This window comes from Natrix helvetica (assembly GCF_964273705.1).
Source record: "Natrix helvetica genome assembly, chromosome: 9".
Classification (NCBI taxonomy): Eukaryota; Metazoa; Chordata; class Lepidosauria; order Squamata; family Natricidae; genus Natrix; species Natrix helvetica.
The window spans coordinates 12,530,390-12,555,482 of record NC_138560.1 but is presented as its reverse complement, the minus strand read 5'-3'; the positions used below and the strand labels follow the sequence as shown (position 1 = coordinate 12,555,482).

The 25,093-nt window shown below is 44.3% G+C and overlaps 3 protein-coding genes across 3 annotated transcripts in view; all 3 read right to left on the bottom strand.

Moving 5' to 3' along the window:
* Window positions 1-941: 941 nt before the first annotated feature.
* On the bottom strand, window positions 942-5,925 carry LOC309396916 (ras-related protein Rab-39B-like). Its single transcript, XM_081962493.1, has 2 exons — window positions 5,453-5,925; window positions 942-1,690 (listed from the first exon to the last, which is right to left on the bottom strand). The coding sequence occupies exons 1-2, from the start codon at window positions 5,728-5,730 to the stop codon at window positions 1,267-1,269; spliced, it is 702 nt and encodes a 233-aa protein (XP_081818619.1). The 5' UTR covers window positions 5,731-5,925; the 3' UTR covers window positions 942-1,266.
* A 3,444-nt stretch (window positions 5,926-9,369) lies between these two features.
* On the bottom strand, window positions 9,370-22,971 carry RAB42 (RAB42, member RAS oncogene family). Its single transcript, XM_081962494.1, has 4 exons — window positions 22,884-22,971; window positions 18,382-18,607; window positions 17,625-18,006; window positions 9,370-10,493 (listed from the first exon to the last, which is right to left on the bottom strand). Exons 3-4 carry the CDS (start codon window positions 17,888-17,890, stop codon window positions 10,076-10,078), a joined length of 684 nt encoding a protein of 227 aa, XP_081818620.1. The 5' UTR covers window positions 17,891-18,006; window positions 18,382-18,607; window positions 22,884-22,971; the 3' UTR covers window positions 9,370-10,075.
* The window catches only part of TRNAU1AP (tRNA selenocysteine 1 associated protein 1), a 17,347-nt gene continuing 14,247 nt past the window's right edge, over window positions 21,994-25,093 (bottom strand). Inside the window, exons 12-14 of the mRNA XM_081962492.1 lie at window positions 24,255-24,348; window positions 22,884-22,969; window positions 21,994-22,503 (exon numbers count right to left, since the gene is read on the bottom strand). The gene's annotated coding sequence lies outside the window, so the exon portion shown is untranslated. The remainder of the gene's footprint in view (window positions 22,504-22,883; window positions 22,970-24,254; window positions 24,349-25,093) is intronic.

Genomic DNA, 25,093 nt, shown 5'->3' with positions numbered 1-25,093 from the left:
ATGTCATCTGCGTAGATCTGAAACGTAGGAATCTGAAATAACATCAGTTTCACTGTCTTTAGTGTCTATATTCTTCGTTACTGAAAGCTAAATTCATTACCAATAAGAAGCATGGAAAAAACTCCCTCCTCTCTATGCCTGATCAAATATTTTATAGTTGTGATCCTTAAGTATATCATTTGGTATTCCAGGAAACTACAACAGGTTCTCTCCCCCCCCCCCCCATATCAAATTCTTAGTCCTTAAAAGTTGAAATCTATTTACAACATTATTGCATTGCTGTGGAATTAAGCGTGTTTTAACTTGTTAAGTCTGCAAAGTACCTCTTTCATCTTTTAAAGCTCTTGTGTGTACTTCATTTGTTGTGGTCTGAAGAGGAAAGCCCAGGAAAATTACAAAGGAAAGGTGATCGTATGAGTGAAACAAGCCGTGTGCCACTTAATAAAAGTTTTACCTGGAAGAAATTTATTTCAAACTCTACTACTTTTCATTTGTTGCTGGGCTTGGCATTAAATAGAGCATCTTAATAAGAGAGAGCAAGTTTATATGAAATGGCACCAACTGCCCGTTCTAATTTTACTTTACAAAAGCAGGAAACGGGGCTCTCTCTTCCCCCCCCCACTAACCACATGATAAAGCGCAGTCTAAAATCTGCCACTTAAACTGGAGTAAATGAGTTGCCTACCAGTCAGATTAGAAAGTGATATACTGTATGGTACTGAGTTCGTTAGATGATGCTTAATGTCTTGTCATATTTCAAGCTGACACTTCAATGGAGAATCAGACGCAGCAAATTTTGAAGCAGTGTAAGAATGTCTTAAACATAAGTATATCAAGGACAATATATTTGTATTGGCTAACCTCTCGCGCACACCCATAATTCAACGCATGTGTGACCTCCCCGTGTACCCTGCTCTGTGCATGCCCACACAACCCCTCGTGCTCCCCCACCCACACGCATGCACGCCCCCCCACGTTCTCTCTGCATATGCATGCGTGACTCCTGCGTGCGTCCCATCCCCTGTGCAAAGACTGAAAAACCAGCTGGCTGGCAGGAGACCTGTGTGCATGCGCAGTGGAGCTCAGCTGGGGCGAGGGCTCTGCGTGCCACCTGTAGTACGCTTGCCGTACGTTCACCATCATGGACTTAAACCCTAATAGCTTAGTCAACAAATCATGGCTTCACAGCTCACAGTGCAGCTCAATGTGTAAATTCTTTTGCAAAATTGTAGGTTGTCCCGATAGCAATGTGGCTCTTGTCTTCAGCTAGCAAGAGCATTTCTTTCTCTTTTCCTGAGCAGGAACCTCTGATTGAGTTGGTGTTGGTAGTTTAGTTTTCACTCCATCCCACTGTGGACCAGGTTTCATCGCCCCACTTTTCAAGGCCTCGTAGATGCCCAGAGTTAACATTTGGAAAACGGCCTCCACATTGCGGCTGCTTTTCGCTGAAGTCTCGATATACTTTGCTTCGAAGGAAACAGCCAGCTTCTCAGCCTCCTTTTGTCCCACTTTCCGCTCAGCCTCCAAGTCACTCTTGTTCCCCACCAGCACGAAAACCGGGCGGTGAGGTTTGATTGTATCCACCACTTCCTGGTGCCAGCTCCTGATGTTCTCAAAGGATGCCCGGTTGGTTAGGTCAAACATCAGGACTCCCCCAGCTGCGTTACGGTAGTAGGACCGTGTCACTGACCTACATCACAAAAAGATTTGTTGAGCATGGAAACGTTGCAAGAAGCCAGAAAAATAGAAATAAATAGGAGCAGAGTAGAACAGAATAGAACAGAACGACAGAACAGAATACATGGAATGGAACGGAACAGAACAGAACAGAATAGAATCAAATCAGAAAGGAACAGAACAGAATACAATAGAATTAGAACAGAATTATTTGTTGGCCAAGTGTGATAAGACACACAAGGAATTAGAACAGGTTTCCAAGCTATATTTGAGTTCAACAAGAAACCAAGGACAAATCTTATCTTTTTCACCCGAATGGAGTCAGGCGCTTCCATTTCTATCTTTCCTAAGGAAAGTAATTGCTTCCCAGTCAATGGAGATTGCTTTATTTGGCAAAAACATTAATTTTCTAATTTTATTTCCAGTTTAATGCTAGTGCTTTGTAAACATTAGTTTTGTATTTACAATATGCACCTTACTGTTTACAGTTACAACACCTGGAGAAACTTTCTGGGGACATTAATTGGCGCATCTATTTTTATGAAATTCCAATAACTTTTAATTTATACATTTGCATAAATACGTTAGAATGAGCACAAGTCTCGTTTTCATACCCTATTTTCTATCGCTTGGCTGTCCTCCTGGATCAGGGATTCCAGGTTCTTTGGAAAACAAAACTCACAACTTCCAGAACCCCCAAAAGACCAGAAACCCACTGAACGAAAGCATTCAGTCAAATTAGCCAACTTAAACTAAGCTTTTTGAGCCACGGGGGGCACAATGGTTAGAGTGCAGTACTACTTCTGCTGATCAGATCACAACACAACTGTGATGTGTCCCTCATTGAAATCGAGTTTGACACCCTGTGCCAAGTGTCTGAATTGTGATCATGTGACTATGGGATGCTGCAATGGTCCTGTGAAAAACAGCCATAATGTTTTGCGGTGCCATTGTCACTTCATATGGTCACTAAACGAGTGGTTGTAAGTTGAAGACTATGATAAGGATCTTATTAACTGCAACAGTCTGGTGATTACAATACAATACAATACAATACAATAATAGAGTTGGAAGGGACCTTGGAGGTCTTCTAGTCCAACCCCCTGCCTAGGCAGGAAACCCTATACCGTTTCAGACAAATGGCTATCCAACATCTTCTTAAAGACTTCCAGTGTTGGGGCATTCACAACTTCTGGAGGCAAGCTGTTCCACGGATTAATTGTTCTAACTGTCAGGAAATTTCTCCTCAGTTCTAAGTTGCTTCTCTCCTTGATTAGTTTCCACCCATTGCTTCTTGTTCTACCCTCAGGTGCCTTGGAGAATAGTTTGACTCCCTCTTCTTTGTGGCAACCCCTGAGATATTGGAACACTGCTGTCATGTCTCCCCTAGTCCTTCTTTCTCTTAAGCTAAACATACCCAGTTCCTGCAACCGTTCTTCATATGTTTTAGCCTCCAGTCCCCTAATCATCTTTGTTGCTCTTCTCTGCACTCTTTCTAGAGTCTCCACATATTTTTTACATCGTGGCGACCAGAACTGAATGCAGTATTCCAAGTGTGGCCTTACCAAGGCATTATAAAGTGGTATTAACACTTCACGTGATCTTGATTCTATCCCTCTGTTGATGCAGCCTAGAACTGCGTTGGCTTTTTTGGCAGCTGCTGCACACTGCTGGCTCATATTTAAATGGTTGTCCACTAGGACTCCAAGATCCCTTTCACAGTTGCTACTACTGAGCAAGGTACCACCCTATACTGTACCTGTGCATTCCATTTTGGTTGCCTAAATGTAGAACCTTACTCTTTTCACCATTGAATTTCATTTTATTAGATTAGATATTCCCAGGCCAGAGAAAGAAAGAATAAAGCTATTTAGTCTCAGAGGAGCTAAGAGAGTCTAGCTTTTTCTTCTTCTATTTCAACTTCTCCATTAATGTGTGATATTGCTCTTATATTTTATATTCCTTTGTGTGTGGTGGTAGAAGTCTTACTCCAAGAGTGCCGTTCTCTGTATCCTTCAGACTTTCTGATTGACTCACAGAATACCATCTGGACCACCCATTTTAACTTTTTGTTTTCCATAAGCTGACTCCAGCAGAGTGTGCTGGAGTCTTTGCCGATTGCCAAGAACAGGAATTTCGATCATGTAACGGTTGTAAGTGCAGAGACCAGCCTTAAGTCACTTTTTTTCAGTGGCCTTGTAACATTGAATGGTCACCAAATAAATAGTTGTAAAATGAGAATTCCTCGTAAGGGAAAGAAGAAGAAAAAGCTAGACTCTCTTAGCTCCTCTGAGACTAAATAACTTTATTCTTTCTTTCCCTGGCCTGGGAATATCTAATCACCGGACTGTTGCAGTTAATAAGATCCTTATCATAGCATTGCTCTTTATTTCTTTTCCTCATGCATCCCATCTGTTCCTTTGTTTGCTTATTCCTTACGTTTACCCATCTCGGAAATGTGATCCTGGGAGGCATACAATAAAAACAACTATAAAAAATTAACTTCCATAATAAAAAGCATCAATACTGTACAATAGCAATCGCACTTAGACTTATATACCGCTTCACAGTGCTTTTACAGCCCTCTCTAAGCGGTTTACAGAGTCAGCCTGTTGCCCCCAACAATTTTACCCACCTCGGAAGGATGGAAGGCTGAGTCAACTTTGAGCCAGGGAGAATCAAACTGCTGGCAGTGAGCAGAGTCAGCCTGCAATATTGTATTTTAACCAGTGCACCATCAGGGCCAAGGAAAGGAAGGGAGAAATACCAATAGCACTTAGACTTATATACAGCTTTACAGTACTTTACAGCCCTCTCTAAGCGGTTTACAGAGTCGCCCTGTTGCCCCCGACAATCTGGGTCCTCATTTCACCCACCTCGGAAGGATGGCAGGCTGAGTCAACCTTGAGCCTGGTGAGATTCGAACTGCCAAACTGCAGCTAGCAGTCAGCTGAAGTAGCCTGCAGTGCTGCACTCGTTAACCACTGTGTCACCTCGGCTCTACAGCTAGTCTTCAACTTACAACCACTCGTTTAGTGACCATATGAAGTGACAACGGCACCGCAAAACATTATGGCTGTTTTTCACAGGACCATTGCAGCATCCCATAGTCACACGATCACAATTCAGACACTTGGCACAGGGTGTCAAACTCGATTTCAATGAGGGACACATCACAGTTGTGTTTGACCTCGAAGGGCTGGGGGGAGGGGCATGGCCAGCTTGATGTCACTCGTGTTGGGGGCATCTGTGGTGACCAAGTGCTCAGGCAGGACTTTCCTGAGATCTTCACCTCATTCTCATTATAATCTCCTTCCTTCCTTCTTCCTTCCTTCTTCCTTCCCCTCTTTCCTTATTTTTCCTTCCTTGCTCTCTTCCCATTTTTCCTTCTTTTTTTTTTGTCTTTCCTCTTTCCCTTTCTCCTTTCCTGTCCCTTCTTGCATGCTGAAATGCAAAAGGGGAAACGTTTCTCCTCTTGATTCTCTATGAGAATCTAACTAAAAACAATGCCAGGAATCTTAAACTTTTTACTCCTCCGAACAAGTCAGGAAGCAAAGCTTTAAGCCTCCCTTCGTTTCCAGGCTCCGTCAACTCATCTCATTAACATCTTCCGAGCCTTGCAAAAGGTCCATCGCTCCTGATCTTTTTGTATTTGTATTTATTAGTTTGTCAAACATGTACAAGATAGCAGGTATAAATATAAACATGGATATAAATGAAAGAAATGAATACAAATAGATGGGGACAGTAGGACAGTGAGTCTCTCCTAACTCACCTGAACCGTTCTTGGCCCGCAGTATCCCAAAACTGCAGCTTGACACACAGGTTGGGCTCCATCGCCAGAAAGTGGACATAAAAGTCCACCCCCACCGTTTGGTTCATGGACTCCGCAAAGACCCCGTCGGCGTAGCGCTTCAGAAGACACGATTTCCCTACCGTGGAATCGCCCAGCATGATAATCCGGAACTGATAGTCCCATGGAGAATCCACAGCCATGGGGAGGCTGGAAGAGAGAGAGAGAGAGAGAAGCTCCGGGAAGCTGCTATCTCTCATGTCCCTGTGTGGGTCAGTGGGCGTACATGTGCAGGCACTGGCGTAGCGGAGCAAAAAGGCTCGTGCCAACTCAAAATAAACAGGAACACTCCGATCCGGTGTTCAACGTGGAGTGGCAAGCAGTGGGAAAAGCTGAGTTTTAACCCAGGTAGGAAACTGGTTGAGACTTGTTTTGAGATTAGCACAGGTAGTTGCTCTCCCTTCCACTCGCCTGAGGCTGTGTGGCTCTCTTATTCCATGTTTGGGCAGGCAGGCAGGCTGCTCCTAAGGGAGGATCAGGATGTGCACGCTCTCCTTTTCCTGCTCCTCCCTAAAAAGGGGGGGGCGTGTTTATCCAAGGCCAAGCCAGGCCACGAGAGAACACATTTCACCTACATTCCAGCCTCCAACCAGGTTTCTCTTCCTTGGGGGAGGAATGAGCATCAAAGCTGCCTTCTTAGGCAGGAGAGGAAACAAAACGCCTCCACAAACTAACAGGACAATGTTGTGCAAATGGAGCCAAAATGTGTACACAGCCGACCCCGTGTAGTTGAACAATAATTTGCCCAATAACATACTAGGCCAGGGGTGTCAAACGCGATTTCATTGAGGGCCGCATCACGCTTGTGTTTGACCTCGGGAGGTGGGGGTGGCCAGCTTGATGTCATTCGTGTCAGGGGCGCCTGTGGGAACCCAAGAGATCTGCCAGAGAAAATGGTCTCCCAAGCTCCGTTTTCAGCTGCCACGGCCTCCTGCAAACCTCTGCCAGTCAAAACGGAGCTCGGGACGGCTGCGGGGAGTTGCAGGAGGCCATCAGAGCCAAAAACTGAGCTTGGGAGCCCAGTTTCACTGGCAGAAGCACCGTGGGCCACTCCATCACTGTTTCCAGGGTAGCCCCATGGGCCAGATCTAAGTACCCCGCGGGCCGGTTCTGGCCCCCAGGCCTTGTGTTTGACACCCCTGTGCTGGGCTAACACGCGGTTGCCTAATCAATAGGCAATTCTGTCTACGTGTTGATGCATATGTATCAGAGGTGGTATTCAGCACACACGCATGCTCCAGTTTCAGCACTCGGTGTTGAAAAGGTTAACCATCACTGAGCTAGGAGGTAGGCATGGTGTCCAGCTGGAAAAGGATACCTAACCAATGTTGGGAAAGAGAGAAAAAAAGAAAGAAAGAAAGAAAGAAAGGAGGGAGGGAGGGAAAGAGAGAGGAGGGGGGAGGGAAGGAGAGAGACAGAGGGAGAAAGAGAAAGAGAAAGAAAGAGAAAGAAGAGAAAGAGAAAGAAAGAGAAAGAGAGAAAGAGAGAAAGAGAAAGAGAGAGAAAGAGGAAGAAAGAGAAAGAACAGCTGGTCCATAATGCTTTCATAGGCCACTAGGAAATCCATCTTCTATGGGCTAAACTGGGAATGTCAAGCAAACCACTCCAAGAAAATGCACTTCCAAATCACATGGAAGCTGTAGGGAGGTTTCCCCAACAGACCACGGGTGGATTTTCAATTCAGGAAGTGATTTTTATTTTACTGTTAGAGTTAGGGCTATTGTTTACCTATCAAACCCAGAGAAAGCATCACTTTTGCTTCCGCAACAGGTAGAACAATGTGTTAAACCCTCGTTTCCTTCATTTCAAGCATGACACACCAACACGATTAAAAGTTAGAATAAGAGATAAAAACAAGAGAAAAGAAGAATATTAGTGTATACATTTTTGTATAATAAAATAAGAGCAATAATAAGAGAAAATATGGAATAATCTAATGACGACAGATTTTTAGATAAATATGTATCACTATCAGAAATGTATAAGTTGGTTGAAAGTAATAACTATGACTAATGCTATTCGTTTTATTAGTATTAGAATGTATGACACCCAGGTGCCACACTGTTCACGCATTGATATATTTGTAAAAGAATAAAAAAATAAAAAAACTTTTTTTAAAAAAGAATTACATACAAAGAGATCATTTATTGTGCTTTGAGCACTACCCAGCATGGAAAAGTGGCCAGTGAAGACAATAAACAAAGCCATACATATTACTATTGTTGTTGATGATGATGTTTTAAAAAGGAAGTAAATATTTTTTCATTAAATATTTTCAGGATTTTTTAAAAAGTTAAGTTTAAGTTAAAGAGGTGAATGGTGGAAATGAAGGCTGTTTCAAAATGTTTGATAAACACAAGATTCTCTCCAGGTCATCTTCCAGTTCTTCCAAGGTCTGTGCTGAATAATGGAAACAACCTGTTTTATCATCGTCGTCATCTTCATTTAATGGTCCCATAATCCCTTGCGGGATGGAGTCAGGGCAATTGAATGAAGCTAATGGAAAGAGCCTGTTTCTAACCCGCAAAATCCAGAAGGCGGCTCCACAATGGTGCTGGGATCGGTGCGGAGTCTTTACTCCACATCCTGACTCAGCAGACGTTGCTTAAGCCAGGGGTGTCCAAACTTGAGAACTTTAAGACTTGTGGACTTCAACTCCCAGAATTCCCCAGCCAGCATAGCTGGCTGGGGAATTCTGGGAGTTGAAGTCCACAAGTCTTAAAGTTCCCAAGTTTGGACACCCCTGGCTTAAGCCATCTTAAGCCATTTCAAGCCATCTGAGCGCCACTGTCAGAACTGCCATCGTACACGCGAGCTTCGCATTCACCAGCTGTCGGTCTGCCATGAACGACGGGGAGGAGGGAGCTGGATGGGAGGGGGGGGGAAGAACTAACTACTCACCCTACCTTCCGGAGACAACATCTCAAGGTGAAACCCTGGGAATGGGATGGAATAGAACGGCTCACCAATGTTGAAGAGATCGCTCCCAAAACAATTCATTCAAGGGAGGAAGAGAACTGAACGGGGGACATTAATCGAGGAGTTTTGGTGCGTGAAATTCAGTTCAGGCTTTACTACACTATAAACCACTTGGCTTTGAATAAAAGTATATCTTTCAGTGCAAATGGAGTTGAGGGTCTTTCAGATGTTTCTATAAAAGATGTGCCTTTCTTAACTAGAGGATTAAGCTGGGGCAGGTCGGACAACTACATCTGGCTGGCTGGCAATCCTTCCATCTTCTCCCTTCCATCTCCCATCAGCCAAGCTAGCAGCTGGATGAGTGAGGACATAGAAAACCTGTGCAGGTTGGGACTATGACAGCGATGGCGAACCTTTTTTGGCTCGCATGCCACAAGTGGGGGGAGCGCAGGGGGGTCGTGTGCAGGCGTGCCACACCCATAATGCAACACGCGACCCCCCTCCCTGTGCGCATGCGCGCAAAATGTGCAAACCCCCCATTTTTACATGCTTTTTTCGCCCTCCCCAGGCTCCAGAGGCTTTATAGGAACCTGGGGAGGGCGAAAAGAGCCTCCCCTGCCCCCCTGGAGGCCCTCCGGAGGCTTCAGGGACCGTCCGGAGGCTACCCTGAAGCCTTCGGAACGCTTAAAACCACCCTCCGAGCAACCCGGAAGTGACTTCCAGGTTGCTCAGAGGGTCGTTTTAAGCGTTCCGAAGGCTTCAGGGAAGCCTCCGGACGGTCCCTGAAGCCTCCGGGGGGGGGGGAGGCTCTTTTCGCCTTTCCCAGGCTCCTATAAAGCCTCTGGAGCCTGGGGAAGGTGAAAAATAGCTTTTAAAAAGGTGAACTCAGCTGGCCAGCGCGCGCATGCAAGCTGGCCAGCTGACAGGGCAGCGCCTCGTGTGCCCTGACAAATGGCTCCGCGTGCCACTTGTGGCACGCGTGCCATAGGTTCGCCATCACTGGACTATGAGCTGCAATTAACAGGATAGCGATGTGAAAGTAGGCTAAGGGGGGATCTCTTTTTGGGATCCAATCTGGGTCGGTCACCAGGACCAGAGGCTTAATCTTCAAAGGTTTCAAACTCATGCTGGAGCCCATCCTCCAGGGAGAGAGACATTCCCTGAGGATGAACTCCAGCACGAGTCTGAAAGATTGAAAGAGGGACATTCCGGTGACCGATCCAGATTGGATCTTGCAACGTTACCCAGGGACACATATATTTGCCTTCATTTATGATATCGGTTTAGTTTTTGATGTTAAAAAATATTTTAAGTTGAGAATTAAAAACAAAACAAAACAATGCCCATCTCTTTTATATCTAAAAACAACAGAAAAAAAATATGTCACTGATTTTCAGCAGGAAACGAGATCTGAGATGAGATCAGAAAGAGTTCCGGAGGATGTAATAAAGTAGTTGGAGATCACAGGTTGTGAATGGTGTCACCTGGGTAAGGATTAACCCAATGGATTAAGTCTGTGTTTCGTCTAAGGAAGAACTCTATTTTAAGTAATCAGTGCCCTGTAACATCCTAAATGAGTTAACCCTGGCATGCTTCTTTGGAGGGCTTCTTCCTTTGCAGACTGAGTTAACACTGGCATGCTTCTTTGGAGGGCTTCTTCCTTTGCAGACTGCTTGCTCTCCTCTTATGAACGATTTTCACGCCATCCCAGCCTTCCTGCAGCTCAAACTCTTTGTTTCTCAAAGCCTCATAGATAGCATTGGTGATGGTCTCGAAAGCCAGGTCTATGTTGGTGTCAGTCTTGGCAGATGTTTCTATAAAAGATGTGCCTAGAGAAGTAGCCAAGCCTTCTGCTTCCTCCAGGGTGACCCTGTTCATGGACTCGAGATCACACTTGTGGCCGACGAGGAGGAAAATCACTTTGTCCATCACGTTGGTCACTTCGTTGTACCAGTCAAAGATGCTCTCAAAGGACCTTCGATTGGTCATATCAAAGATCAGCAGTACACCAACCGCATTGCGGTAGAAAGATCTGGTGATGCACCTAAGAGTGGGAAAAATGCCAAATTGAAACATTAGCTTTTTCTCCAAGATATCAGCCTTATCTAGAACAAGGTTCTCCAACCTTGGCAACTTTTAAGACTTCGGAATTCTGGAAGTCCACAAGTCTTCAAGTTGCCACTTTTGGAGACTTCTGATCTAGAGGACAGAATTATTCCATCTTCATTAATACAAATTATATATGATCCATTTCAAACTATTTAGCTCTCATCAGCTAGCCATACCCTTACTGGAATTTGAACCTGGGTTCAATTTGAACAAGGATTTGAACAAATACAACACAAATATAAAAAGGCAACATTAAAAATAAAAATATGGTTTTCTGCCTGGATGGTTTTCTGTAATGAGCCGAAGGACAGAAAGAAGGAGTAGTGAGCTTCCTCCCATATTTGGGCATACCAGGGGTTGTAACACACACACACACACACACACACACATACATACATACATACATACACACATACATACATAACAAGATAGTCATGATAAACTATTAATATCTCTTTCTATGTTTTTTATGTACAACTGTCGGGCCTGCAGTCATATTCCTTTTAGGATCTTTGGCCTGCCACACACTCTCTCTTTCTTTACTATGCTGTTTTATTAGTGGGGAATTGGGAGGGGGCATAGCAAGGAATAGAATTGTAGAATGTGTTGTCAAAATAAAACATTCCTTCCTAGAAGCCCAAGGTCATCTTTTGTCTCCGCACCTCTGCACCTGACTGGAAACAGATGGGTGGAAATGCCAGCGTGGCAGTGGAAGATTGGACCATGTGATGGACTTGGGGGTATGGGAGCAAGATCATGAACTTTTTACTGGGTGGGAAACCCCGGAAGCTTTCAGATTCGAGTTTCCACAGATTGTACCAACATGTCTCTCTTATTAAATTGGGACTTTGAGGAAAGCTATGCCTTGGACTCTGATTTAATTCTGGATGATATTTGGAACGCTGACAACAACTTTGCTTGGCAAGTAAATATCCTAAAGCCGTGATGGAAAACCTATGGCATGCCAGTGGCCTCTCTGATGGCATGTGAGCCATCGCCCCAGTTCAGCTCCGCTGTGCATGTTTGTGTGCCTCCCGCTGGCCAGCCAGCCTTCAGGTCTGTGCCATGCCTGCACATAGTGCATGCGGGGGAGCCACGCACACACGCATGAAGGGTGCACGCAGGGTCACCCGTGCATGCAGGGGGGTCATGCATTCATGCGCAGGGGGTACATATGGGCAGTTTGTGTGCTTTGGGTACTCGGTGCAGAAAGGTTTAGCTATCACTGTCCTAAAGTAACTCTTGTTGTTGAGTTTATAACTGTAGCCTGTCAAACTCATGCTTTTCTAATAGCTATGTAAACTAAGCACTATTCTAAGACTTTTTATTATGTCTGTTATGCTATGGTTTTTATGTTGTCTGGGTCTATGACCTATGATAAACATCCTACTACTACTGCAAGATATGAGAGCTATTTGTCGAAGGACTTGTCTGGAGACTAACTCTTACCATCCATCATGCGCCCACGGACCTTGGTCTGGAGTGATGTTTGCAAAGCCATTTATTTTTTAGATGTAAACAGAGGTGAAATCTATTGAGATGATCTACAAGAGAGTCCTGACTTATGACTGTAATTGAGCCTGCAATTTCAGCTGTAAGCCATGATAGTCATAAAGCTGGTCACCACGGGACCTTGTCTGATTTTACCAACTTTTGGGTGAAGGCTATTAAGCAAGCCGTTGCTTGGTATGGAGCATTTTTTGCTGGAAATCAGAAGCAAGCACCAGTTCTATGTAAGAATTATGGATTACAGAACTGATAGTGTTTTATAATGCTTAGAACTGCCTGATTCAAATATGTCCAATAAGCAGTACACAGAGAGGCCATTTGTAACGATACCATACCATACCATACCATACCATACCATACCATACCATACCATACCATACCATACCATACCATACCATACAATACAATAGCAGAGTTGGAAGGGACCTTGGAGGTCTTCTAGTCCAACCCCCTGCCTAGGCAGGAAACCATTTCAGACAAATGGCTATCCAACATCTTCTTAAAGACTTCCAGTGTTGGGGCATTCACAACTTCTGGAGGCAAGTTGTTCCACTGATTAATTGTTCTAACTGTCAGGAAGTTTCTCCTTAGTTCTAAGTTGCTTCTCTCCTTGATTAGTTTCCACCCATTGCTTCTTGTCCTGCCCTCAGGTGCTTTGGAGAATAGCTTGACTCCCTCTTCTTTGTGGCAACTCCTGAGATATTGGAAGACTGCTATCATGTCTCCCCTAGTCCTTCTTTTCATTAAACTAGACAAACCCAGTTCCTGCAACCGTTCTTCTAACTAACCCAGATTATATGACCAAGATTTCTGTATGTATGTTATAAAAAGAAAAGGAACAGAAACTGGACTGTATCTTGGTGTGAGGAGGCCACTGAACCCGGGACATTGGGCAAGCAAAGTGATTTGCTCCTGAACAATGTCCCTAGCCTGGATACTGTACAGGTAGTCCTCAATTTATGACTACAACAGTGGGACTAAAATTTCCAAAGCTAAGCAAGACAGTTGTGAAGTGAGTTTTGCCCCATTTTATGACTTTTCTTGCCACAGTTGTTAAGTGGATCGCTGCAGTTGTTAAATTAGTAACCCTTAACCGTTGTTAAGTGAATCCGGCTACCCTACTGATTTTGCTTGTTGAAAGGTCACAAAAAGGGGATCACAATGACTCCGGGACACTGCAACCATCATAAATCTGAGCCAGTTGTCAAGAGTCTGAATTTTGATTAGGGTACGTCTGCGATATGGGGATGCTGCGATATCCCTAACTGTTAAAAATAGTCCCTTTTTTTCAGTGCTTTCTAACTTTGAGCAGTTACTAAAACAAATGGCTGTAAATTGAGGATTACCGGTACCTGTAATCCAAAATATTCCTGCCCCTTCTCTAAAAATATACCAGAAGCAATGAGAAGTGTATGAAAACAAAACAAGTGTCTGCTTTTATCTCCCAAGGGGGAGTCCTACCAGTGTTTCACAACACAAACAGGAACTAAGATCTCCTCATGACCAACAACTAGCTCATTATCAGATCAGTTTAAGCAGGTCGTAGTCCATTATTCTGAGAATCTGATCACACAGGTTAGGTCTGGGAAGACTTACACGAAAATAAATTGGATGTCTTTAAGGTGCTCCAACATTGTGTTGAGAGCCTCTTGATGCTGATGAAGAAGGAGAGGGCAAAAGTTGGCTTGAAACTACACATTAAGAAAACTAAGATCATGGCATCCGGCCCTCTCAATTCCTGGCAAATAGATGGGGAAGAAATGGAGGTAGTGACAGATTTTATTTTCCTGGGCTCAAAGATCACCGCAGGTGTGGACTGCAGCCAAGAACTTAAAAGATCCTTGCTCCTGGGGAGGAAAGCGATAAGACAGCAGACTAAAAAGCAGAGACATCACCCTGCCAACAAAAGTGCTCATAGTAAAGGTTATGGTTTTCCCAGTTGCAATGGATGGCTGTGAAGGTTGGACCATAAGAAAGGATGAGCACCAAAGAAGGGAGGCATTTGAACTCCGCTCCTTCCGACAGAAGCTCAAGACTCACCTGTTCCAACTAGCTGGCTTAGCTGATTGACAGTTCCATCTTCCACCTCCTGGCAAACATTTTATTGGGGAATTTTTAAGGGTATTTTAATATTTGTATTTTAACTAAGAATTGTACAGTATATTTTTTACCTCCTCCGTCTACGTCCACGTCTATGTCTATGTTCATGTCTATGTATTTGTATATGTTTTTTTTTAAACATGACTGTACACCGCCCCGAGTCCTGCCTAGGAAAGGGTGCGGTCTAGAAATAAAAGTGGTTGTTGTTGTTGTTGTTGTTGTTGTTGTTGTTGTTGTTGTTATTATTATTATTATTATTATTATTATTATTATTATTATTATTATTATTATTATTATTATTATTATTATTCTGGTGCTGGAGAAGACTCCTGCGAGTCCCTTGAACTGCAAGGCGACCCAACCCGTCAGTCCTAGAGGAGATCAACCCCGACTGCTCTTTAGAAGGCCAGATCCTGAAGATGAAACTCAAATACTTTGGCCACCTAATGAGAAGGAAGGACTCACTGGAGAAGAGCCTCATGCTGGGAAAGATGGAGGGCAAAAGAAGAAGGAGACGACAGAGAATGAGATGGCTGGATGGAGTCACCGAAGCAGTTGCCGTGAGCTTAAATGGAGTCCAGAGGATGGTGGAGGACAGGAAGGCATGGAGGAACATTGTCCGTGGGGTTGCGATGGGTCAGACATGACTTCGCAACTAACAACAACCAACATTGTGTTCTTCTACCAGTATCTCCTGATTAGCCTTGAAAACTCAGCTTCAATCACACCCTACCCCTCCCAAGCTGCCTTTCTTTCAGCTAGCTGCTTGCCCCACTCCTCTTCAGATAACAGTTATCAGATGTGATCAGGAGGAGGATGGGGATAGCTCTCAAGGCCAAGTCATTCCAAGGGGATTAATTTACAACCAAAGTAGATGTTTGAGGCAATCTTCCTGGGACCCTCCTTAAGAAAAGCAGACCTTCCAAGCCTAAGGAAGGTGACTGGATTATCACATTTCAAAGAAAAGGGAAGTTATCTTGATCTCCACCTAAATGCTAGGGCAACTCTTAGAGAGTGACAATTCCTAAGCTCTGTGGTCAATATTTTTCACTGTTTACAGAAGGAAAATCTATAAATCAGACGTTTGCAGCTTATTTGCTGCGCAAGTATTTTGTGCCTTTTGAGATTGATAGCTGAGAAACCCTGGTTTCTTAAGGAAAATGCATAAGGTTGTTCATAATTTGTCATCAGTTTCCCAGGCCTTTTCTCTTACACCTCTACTGATGTTGCTTGTTAAGTGAAGTTGTGGTCCTCAGCAGGACATCCAATTTGTTTTTTATTTATTATTTGGTAGGTTTATATATCGCTGGAGAAGACTCCTGCGAGTCCCTTGGACTGCAAGGCGATCCAACCGGTCAATCCTAGAGGAGATCAACCCTGACTGCTCTTTAGAGGGCCAGATCCTGAAGAGGAAACTCAAACACTTTGGCCACCTAATGAGAAAGAAGGACTCATTGGAGAAGAGCCTCATACTGGGAAAGATTGAGGCCTCCCTGAGGCCACTCACTTGTGGGGTGCCACAGGGGTCGGTCCTCTCGCCTCTCCTGTTCAACGCATATGTGAAGCCGCTGGGTGAGATCATCCGTGGTTTTGGGGTTGAGTACCATCTTTACGCTGATGATACTCAGCTGTATATTTCAACCCCAAACCACCCCAACGAGGCTGTCGAAGTGATGTCCCGGTGTTTGGAAGCCGTCGGGGTCTGGATGGGGGACAACAGACTTAAACTCAACCCCTCCAAGACCGAGTGGCTGTGGTTACCGGCGCCTCGGTTCAGCCAGCTGACTCCATCGCTGGCCATAGGGGGCGAACAATTGTCCCCTGTGGAGCGGGCGCGCAATTTGGGCGTCCTCCTTGATGCCCGGCTGTCAATGGAGGACCATGTGGCAGCCGTGGCAAGGGGGGCGTTCCACCAGGTTCGCCTGGTGCGCCAATTGCGCCCCCTACTGGACCGGAGTGCCCTGCGCACGGTCACTCATGCGCTGGTGACGTCTCGCCTGGACTACTGCAATGCTCTCTACATGGGGCTTCCCTTGGGACGCGTCCGGAGACTGCAGCTAGTTCAGAACGCAGCCGCGCGGGTTATTATGGGAAGTACACGTTACTCCCACGTAACACCTCTCCTGCGCGAGCTGCACTGGCTACCTGTGGCCTTTCGGGTGCGTTTCAAGGTATTGATCACCATCTTTAAAGCGCTCCATGGCAGTGGACCTAGTTACCTGCAGGATCGCATCCTACCACACACGTCCCTGCGACCTATCCGCTCACACAGAGAGGGGCTCCTCCTGGTGCCGTCTGCTAGTCAATGCCAGCGGGCGACACCTAGGAGTAGATCCTTCTCTGTGATGGGCCCAACCCTCTGGAATGACCTCCCCCCTGACATTCGAACTACCACCGACCTCCGTTCCTTCCGGCAAAAGTTAAAGACTCACCTATTTCAATCAGCTGGCCTGGCACTTTCTTAGTTCTACCTCCCGGGGATTTATTCATTTTAATTGGGTTTGGGGTTTTAAAAAGTTTTTAATACACTATATACTATATTTAATATTTATTATTCTATGTACAGTCTTGCAACCTCCTCCACCTACGTATTTAATTATTTAACTGTTTTGTATGTATTTTATAACGTATTTTAGTGACTGTACACCGCCCCGAGTCCCTTTCGGGAGAGGGGGCGGTCTATAAATATGAATAATAAATAAATAAATAAATAAGGAGATCAACCCTGACTGCTCTTTAGAGGGCCAGATCCTGAAGAGGAAACTCAAACACTTTGGCCACCTAATGAGAAAGAAGGACTCATTGGAGAAGAGCCTCATACTGGGAAAGATTGAGGGCAAAAGAAGAAGGGGGTGACAGAGAAGGAGGTGGCTGGATGGAGTCACCAAAGCAATAGGCATGAGCTTAAATGGACTCAGGGAGATGGTAGAGGACAGGAAGGCTTGGAGGAACATTGTCCATGGGGTTGCGATGGATCGGACACGACTTCACAACTAACAAGGTTTATATCCCTTTTCCTCCAGGAGCTCATAACAATCCTTTCCCATTTCCCCAACCATTTTCCATTAGGTCGGAGTTGAGAGACTAACTAGACTAAGTTCTCTGAAGACCTCCCGGGGGGGAGGGGAGGCTAGAACCTATGTTTCCTTGCTCATAATCCAACATCTTCATAACAACATCATACTGGTTCCCACTTTTGGAGAAACATAAAAATTCAACAGCATGGTGGTAATGGCTGACCATTTTAGGTCAGTGGAGGTGCCAAGCCTACCCTTGTTGAAAGATACACCATCAGTTTCCCACCATTTATTCTGCTTCAGTTCTGTATGAGGTCCCCCTTACAGCTGGCCCAGTGTTTTGACCTTTAAATAGCCCTGCTCTGAAACATTTTTGTCCTGCCAGAGGCTAAAACCTTTCGATCTTGAATCATTTTAGCACCCTTCTGGGTTCTCCTTACCTGAACCTCTCCTGGCCGGCAGTGTCCCAGAGCTGAAGCTTCACCCTGATTCCTGGAGGTAACTCCATCATCTTGCTGTAGAATTCTACGCCTACGGTGGGACACGGGGTTGGGATGAAGCATCGCTCTGTGTATCGCCGCAGCAGAGAGGTTTTGCCCACGGTGGAATCACCCAGTAGGAGGATCCGAAACTGGTAGTGCCAGTTGCCACTGGGTGGGTGGGCTGGCAGCATCAGTCCCAATTTTGCCTTAGTAGATACTTCCATGGTGAAAAAGTTGAAAGCAGGAGCAGGAGAGCAGCCTTGGCACGGAACCTTGAGAAGAAGCTGATTGTCCCTCCTCTGCTGATCCTAACGTAAGTTCTGCTACTGGGAGAAGAACTCTACAGGATGAAGATAGAGCCGTTTCCACCCTGGAGACTCCCTCCCCACTACTATCTCCTCTGGAGCAAGGAAAAGCCAACCCACCTCTTAGGAGGAATATGATTCCTCTCGTCCCTCCTCCCCTCAGCTCCACCCATCACATTCCCTTCTAGCTTGGCTTCTCCAAACAAGAACAACAACAAAAAAAAAGGTGATCTGATTGCTGTTTTTGAGGGATCCTTAGGCAGAAGCATGGATTGCCTCAGACATTATGTGCTTTTAGATTCCCCCCCCCTCCCCTTCTTTGATGTCCCGTTTTAATCAGAGTCGCCTCTGTGAGTTGGGTGGAGACAATCATTGAATATATAAATACACAAATCTATTATTTTGGATACCTGCTGTGCATAAAGAACTGTGCCTAGTAGGGTTCTCCTGAATATCATCTCCAAGCTCACTGAATTGCTGCAATTGAAGAACAACGTAGGATCCTTTGATTCTATGTTGAATGAATGCGGGAATCTACATTCCAGAATCTGGAATCCTTCAGAATCCCTCCGTTGATTCTCCAAGATCAACCTGGCTTTTCAAAGACCAGATTTAAGACCGTGGTGGATTCCGCTTCTGTAGAAATGAAGTTCACCAAAGAGAGGGTGCAAATGCCCCATCTAGTACCGGTAGCAGTTGGGTTTGTTTGCTGATTCAGAGGACTATGACCCAAACTTATACCGATGTGGATTTTTTTTTTAGGAGCACTCAAATTCTAAAAGAAAACAGGGGAGGAGGTGAAGGAAATCTACCAGTTTTCTTCCCCACCCCCTTCTCTGAAAATTGGCTGCATCACATCCCCCACTCATAACTCTTCGGAACAATACTGTAAGCAGACCTCTTCCCCAGTTCCCCTTTCCTTTGCATGCCAGTCTCTTGGAAATCAATCTTGTTTTGTTATCTATACATTCTTCCAGGCATTAACTGATAAAACTATTTAGATTTGTAGTAGCTTCTGCTGAAGAGCTTAAAGGAAGACCTTTCTGGAAGTTTCTTACAAAACAGCAAACCCCCATCCCCAAAAGCAGAGATAATCCCGGAAGCCATGGGAGGTCTTCTTTGCCCTTCCCTGCTCTCCTTAGCTGCCTCCAGCTCCTCTTATCTAATCTTTTCCCCCAGCCCTGAAGTCATGTGCCAGCAGCTCCAAAATATTTTGCATAAGGGCTAATTCTCGCCATCTATTTTGCACACATAGGACAAAAGTCCTTGAGCAAGCCCCCCCCCCTTCCCCTCTTGCTTTTTCTTTCCAACTTCATTTCATCTGAAAGGTAGACCTTCCCTCCAACAAAATATGGATAAAGCAATTTGATTGGAAAATTAGTTTACACAGAACATCTAAGACCTCCTTTGCATTCCATTATAGCAGCCATTATAGATATCCACCTTTTCCGATGTCTGGAGAACATCAGCAAAGTGAGTGTATTTTTAAGTTTTTATCCCGTTCTTTGCTTTTTGACTACTTCTAAGATTTTCCCATGGTTTCATTGCAAAGTCTGCATTACTAATTTTGACTAATCATGACAAGAAAGGCGAGCGGCAAAGAATGGAGGCCTTTGAACTATGGTGCTGGAGAAGACTCTTGCAAGTCTCTTGGACTGCAATCAGTCCCAGAGGAGATCAACCCTGACTGCTCTTTAGAGGGCCAGATCCTGAAGAGGAAACTCAAACACTTTGGCCACCTAATGAGAAGGAAGGACTCCCTGGAGAAGAGCCTCATGCTGGGAACGATTGAGGGCAAAAGAAGAAGGGGACGAGAGAGAATGAGGTGGCTGGATGGAGTCACTGAAGCAGTCGGAGTGAGCTTAAATGGACTCCAGAGGATGATAGAGAGCAGAAAGGCCTGGAGGAATGTTGTCCATGGGGTCACGATGGGTCAGACACAACTTTGCAACCAACAAGTCATGATTATTCAGAGACCCACAAAGACTCTGGAAGACCAAAGTCCCTGTCTATTCCTCGTCTCACAAGGCTACCACGAAGCCAATTCTTAACCAAGTGGAAGGTTGATCTTCGATCTCCCCAGGCCACACCCCAAGTCTGTAAACCACATCAAATTTCCCATCTTAAGATCTTCAAACTATGTTAAAACTATAATTCTCATACTTGTCAATACTTCTAGAAAACTGAACAGAGATTTTAGCTAGGTTTTAGCTATGCTTTCCTTCACTTTAATGCATGGAGAATATATTTTAATCAATTTTGAATAGCGCCCCCTCACACACAAGACACAATTTTTTTTACTGTTTGTTTCCTTTGTAACCCAGGTGTGCTGAACGTCTGACATAATTGTGAAAGGCACAACAGTCCTAAAAATGGAACTGACCAAACAATTATATCTTATCAGCTCTCCTGTTCCCTGTGGCTTGTTCTAAATCCAGGTGACTTAAGGATCAACCGTGCATGAAGCGCCTCGGTTATCCTGTTTCTGCATGCATACATGTTTTTTGATGCTTCAGAATCACAAGGCATGGAGAAAAATGCTGGCGCTCGCCTGAGAGTCTGACCCTTGCATCCATCCTGCCACTGTGGTTGATATCAGCGGTGGTTTATAGCTTGTACGCCTTCTATGCGTGTCTAGCCAACTGCAGTTTATATAGGTAATCCTTGATTTATAACAATTGAGCTCAAAATTTCTGTTGCTAAGCAAGACATTTAAGTGAATTCTGCCCCATTCTTTCTCACCAGTTCAGTGAATAGCTGCAGTTGTTAAAATTAGTAACATGGTTAATTGTATCTGGCTTTTCAACTAACTTTGCTGTCAGGTCACAAACAATGATCATGACTCCAGGACATTGCACCATCATGAGTCAGTTACCCAAGTGTCTGAATTACAACCGTCGTAAGTATGAAAAACGGTCATAGGCCACTTTTTTCAGTGCGTTAACTTCAGTCACTAAATGAAGTGTTTTAAGTCAGCGACTACCTCTATTTACATAATCATTAGCAACTGCAGGGACCAGCCATTTAGGCATCCAGCCTGTATTGTTTGCTCAGATTTTTAATCTTTTAACATTATGCTGCTCATTCTCCCCTCTAAGGTGACTCTGGGAGGCTTAAAGGTAAATGTTCCCCTTGCACATGTGCTGGCCGTTCTCAACTCTAGGGGGCGGTGTGCATCTCCTTTTCAAAGCCAAAGAGCCAGCTCTGTCCGCAGACGTCTCCGTGGTCATGTGGCTGGTTACCTTCCCACCAAAGGTGGTTCCTATTTTTCTATTTGCATTTTGTACTTGCTTTCGAACTGCTAGGTTGGCAGAAGCTGGGACAAGTAACGGGAACTCACTCCGTTATGTGGTGCTAGGGATTTGAACAGCCAACTTTTCTGATTGACAAACGCAGTGTCTTAGCCACGGAATCCCTAACCCTAACTGGGTGGCTTACAAGGGATAAAACTCTGTAAGCATCTTATTTTTTCAAAAAGAATGATGTCTTTCATTCAAATTGAGGCAAGGAAGAAATGTTCAAAGCAAGCACATCCAGGCTTTAGACCAGCGATGGCTAACCTTTTCCAGACTGAGTGCCCAAAGTGTGTGCGTGCAGATGCGAATGTGCACCTGTACCCCCAAAATGCATGGCCCCCAGGCATTCACCCTACCCCCTGCACATGTGTATATGCCCCTGCACATGTCCCGCCCGCCCCCCACATGCGCAGCAGAGACCCAACGATCCATTGGCCAGCGCGTGCAATGTGTGGCTGAGTTGAACTGGGGCGACAGCTTGCGTGCCCAGAGAGGGTGCTGCGTGCCACCTGTGGCAAGCTTTAGACTGTTCTCCGAACCCATTTCAAGGAATAGTTGAAATGCATTAGGTAAAATTAGCAATCCTAAACACAAGTCGAAGCTGGTTGCCAGTTTGGCTGCAGAATTAACACATTGCTAGTGTATCAATCAGTGGTGGTTAAGATTGCTGTGATATATTTATGTCAAGGTGTGTGTGTGTGTAAATAACAAGAAGCATATACAACATTGGAAAAAATACCCAATCCTTTTAATTCCATACAACTGCAAAGACATAATTATTGTTGTTAATTGCGAAGTCGTGTCCTACCCATTGCAACCCCATGGACAACGTTCCTCCAGGCCTTCCTGTCCTTTACTGTCCCCCTGGAGTCCATTTAAGCTCAGGCTGACTGCTTCGGTGACTCCATCCAGCCACCTCATTCTCTGTTGTCCCCTTCTTCTTTTGCCCTCAATTGTTCCCAGCTTTAGGCTCTTCTCCAGTGACTCCTTCCTTCTCATTAGATGGCCAAAGTATTTGAGTTTCATTTTCAGGATCTGGCCTTCTAAAGAGCAGTCAGGGTTGATCTCCTCTAGGACTGACCGGTTGGATTGCCTTGCAGTCCAAGGCAGGAGTCTATCAGACAGCTTTTAAAGAAATTTCAGACATTTTTGCTAGGGCTCCCTCCCTCTTCACAGCAAGCCACTGTTTTTTTCCCCAACATGCCTGTAGCAAATTCCAAGGAAATATCTGAAGACCTACAAAAAATAATATTTTTTAAAATTACCCCAAGTAGTTTTATTTTAATTGTCTCCCTCCAACCACTTCTATACTATCCCATCCTGTATGCCCCAAGTAGTATTTCCTCTGCACTTTTGGAACACTAGGTTTCAGAAAGCCAAGAAATCAGAAACTTTTGATTTCTGGAAACAAACCATGCCACCAACGCTCCAGCCTCATCTCAGCCCCATATCCGCAGGATTCATCCAGCTGTCACCATTAGAAAAATGTGTCATCATAGACAAGGCAGAGGTGGCATGAATGTCATATACTGCATGTTCAGTTATTTAAAAGGTGGCTACTGGATATTGCATTATGTCATGCAGATCTAAGATCAGCCGGAAGGACTCATATTTACTTTGCTGTCATTTGCTGAGCCGTCCACTGCACCAGATGACGACCTCTGGGATGAAAAATGGAAGGTCACTGCATTGTCCTGTTCTCCTGTGGAAAGAATGTGAGCGCTGCTGGTCAAATAGTTTTACAACTAGTTTCCATAAAATGGCAGTGAATTAAAATACAGTGCATGCGAATAGTAGGATGTTCAAATGAGACACGAAGGAAGGCAGTCTAAAACATTAGCATATTTATGTGAGATTGGTCCAAAAGTCAACAAGAGTTGAAATACTAAAAAGGGCAAGAGATGATAGACAGATACGGAATGCTTTTTGTTATGGGATTTGTTGCATTAAGGATTAGGAAATAAGAGGTAGAAATTGGGAAAATATCATGTGTACTGTTACCCAATATATTATTATGTACACATAAATATTAGAAGTTGAAAGATTATTACTACGTGAACGTAAATATTATCATTATGTATAAATAAATTGACCCAGACAGTACACTGTTCACTAAGCACTCATGTATGTCAAAGAAAAAAGTATAAATAAAATATTTTTTTAAAAAAATATTAGTATATTCAGTTAAAGGTCCTTTGACCACTTAGAACCTAAGAATGGAAAAGCAACAGTACAACCGTTAGCACTTGTGCTCTAAGTTCATTCTAATTATTTTCCACAGGGTATGCAACCAAGCCAGCATCCCTTTACTTTAATCCTCCCCAATTTGACACTCTTCTGAAGAGTGGGGATTGCTAAATCTAAGAAGGCCCACTGTAAGGTCCTGCCTCGCCAGCCTTCTCAAGAAACCAGAACTCTTTAAACGAACAACATTGAAGATGTGAGAAAACTTCGGGCTGAGAAGGCAATAACAGGCCATTCCCAGGCGCCAAGATCTTGTTCCTTCAGTGTTGAGATAAAACAGATGGCCCCAGGCACATTCTCTCCCACTCCCAACTTCCCCCAAAGGTACATCAAAGCAGAGAAAGGAACAAAGGAAAACCTCATGCAAGAGTAGCCCCGAATCTCCCCCCACCCTGCCAAAATGGCAAGGTCCCAATAAGAGATCAATGGGAGATGACACCTACCCAGGTTGGCCAAAGCAAGCATACGTTTATGCTTGAAGAACGATTATGGAATGTATGTATGAGCATCTGTTTCAAGTCAGCCCAGTTCAATGCTGGATTTATCCCAGCAAAGAGGTTAGGACCAGTTTGTTTTTACTTTGCCTCCTTTTTGACCATGAGATCAGTAATTGGATCTGATGGGAAAGGGATCGGGAGGGTCCGGAATGCTGCTAAGTTTTTTCATCCCACTTCCTCTCGCTGTATCATACAGAAACACTACCCATCTCCATGAAAAGTATGAACAGGGAAATGCAACTGTACCTTGCAGGCTTCAGCTGCTGGCCTCAAAATTCACAAAGGAAAGGAGGAGAATGGGCATCTTCTTCTCCAATCATCCAGCACTTCCAGACTGTACCTGAAACATATAAAAATACCCAACATATGAATGGAAAACCATTTGAGGTCACCTAAGCAAAAGCAGATTGCATTTAGGGTTTTAAAATCCTAAGTGTAAACAAGCATTAGAGCTCACATTTCTAGACAGTGACTATTCAATGAAAGTACTACTCAGCGAAAAAGAACATCTCTGAATGAAAACTATTCAAGGTGGCTTATGAACACTGAGCAAGTTCCACATGGAAACCACTTCTGAACTTCATGCTTGATGCGGAGAAGAATGAAACTCCGACTTTGGGTTTTACTGATTAGACGGATAGATCTTTATAGAAATGGCTTGTTTGTATTATTATGAAAAAGCAAAAAGTTGTGATTTGATGTTAATGCTTTATTTTACTGCAACGGAGAGTCGGAAGTCAATGCTTCTCTTTTCATTTTCCCCATTTCTCTTTTTCTCCCCCCTGCTTTTCTATTTACTTTTGTATTTTATAATATTTATATAATTCAATAAAAATGTTGACCGAGCAAGATAGTTATGAAGACCTTTAAAAGACTAGCACTCGGCCACCTGAGAACCATCGTGGACCTGCTGTTCTGTTGCAATTATTATTTGCACTTCCATAACTGTCTAGTTTGACTCTGCAACCCAAGGACACAAGACTTCAACGGATAATTGGATCTGCAGAAAAAACAATCACTACCAAGCTGCCTTCTATTGAGGGCTGTGAAAGTATCTACAGACCTCTCACATCCTGGACATAAAT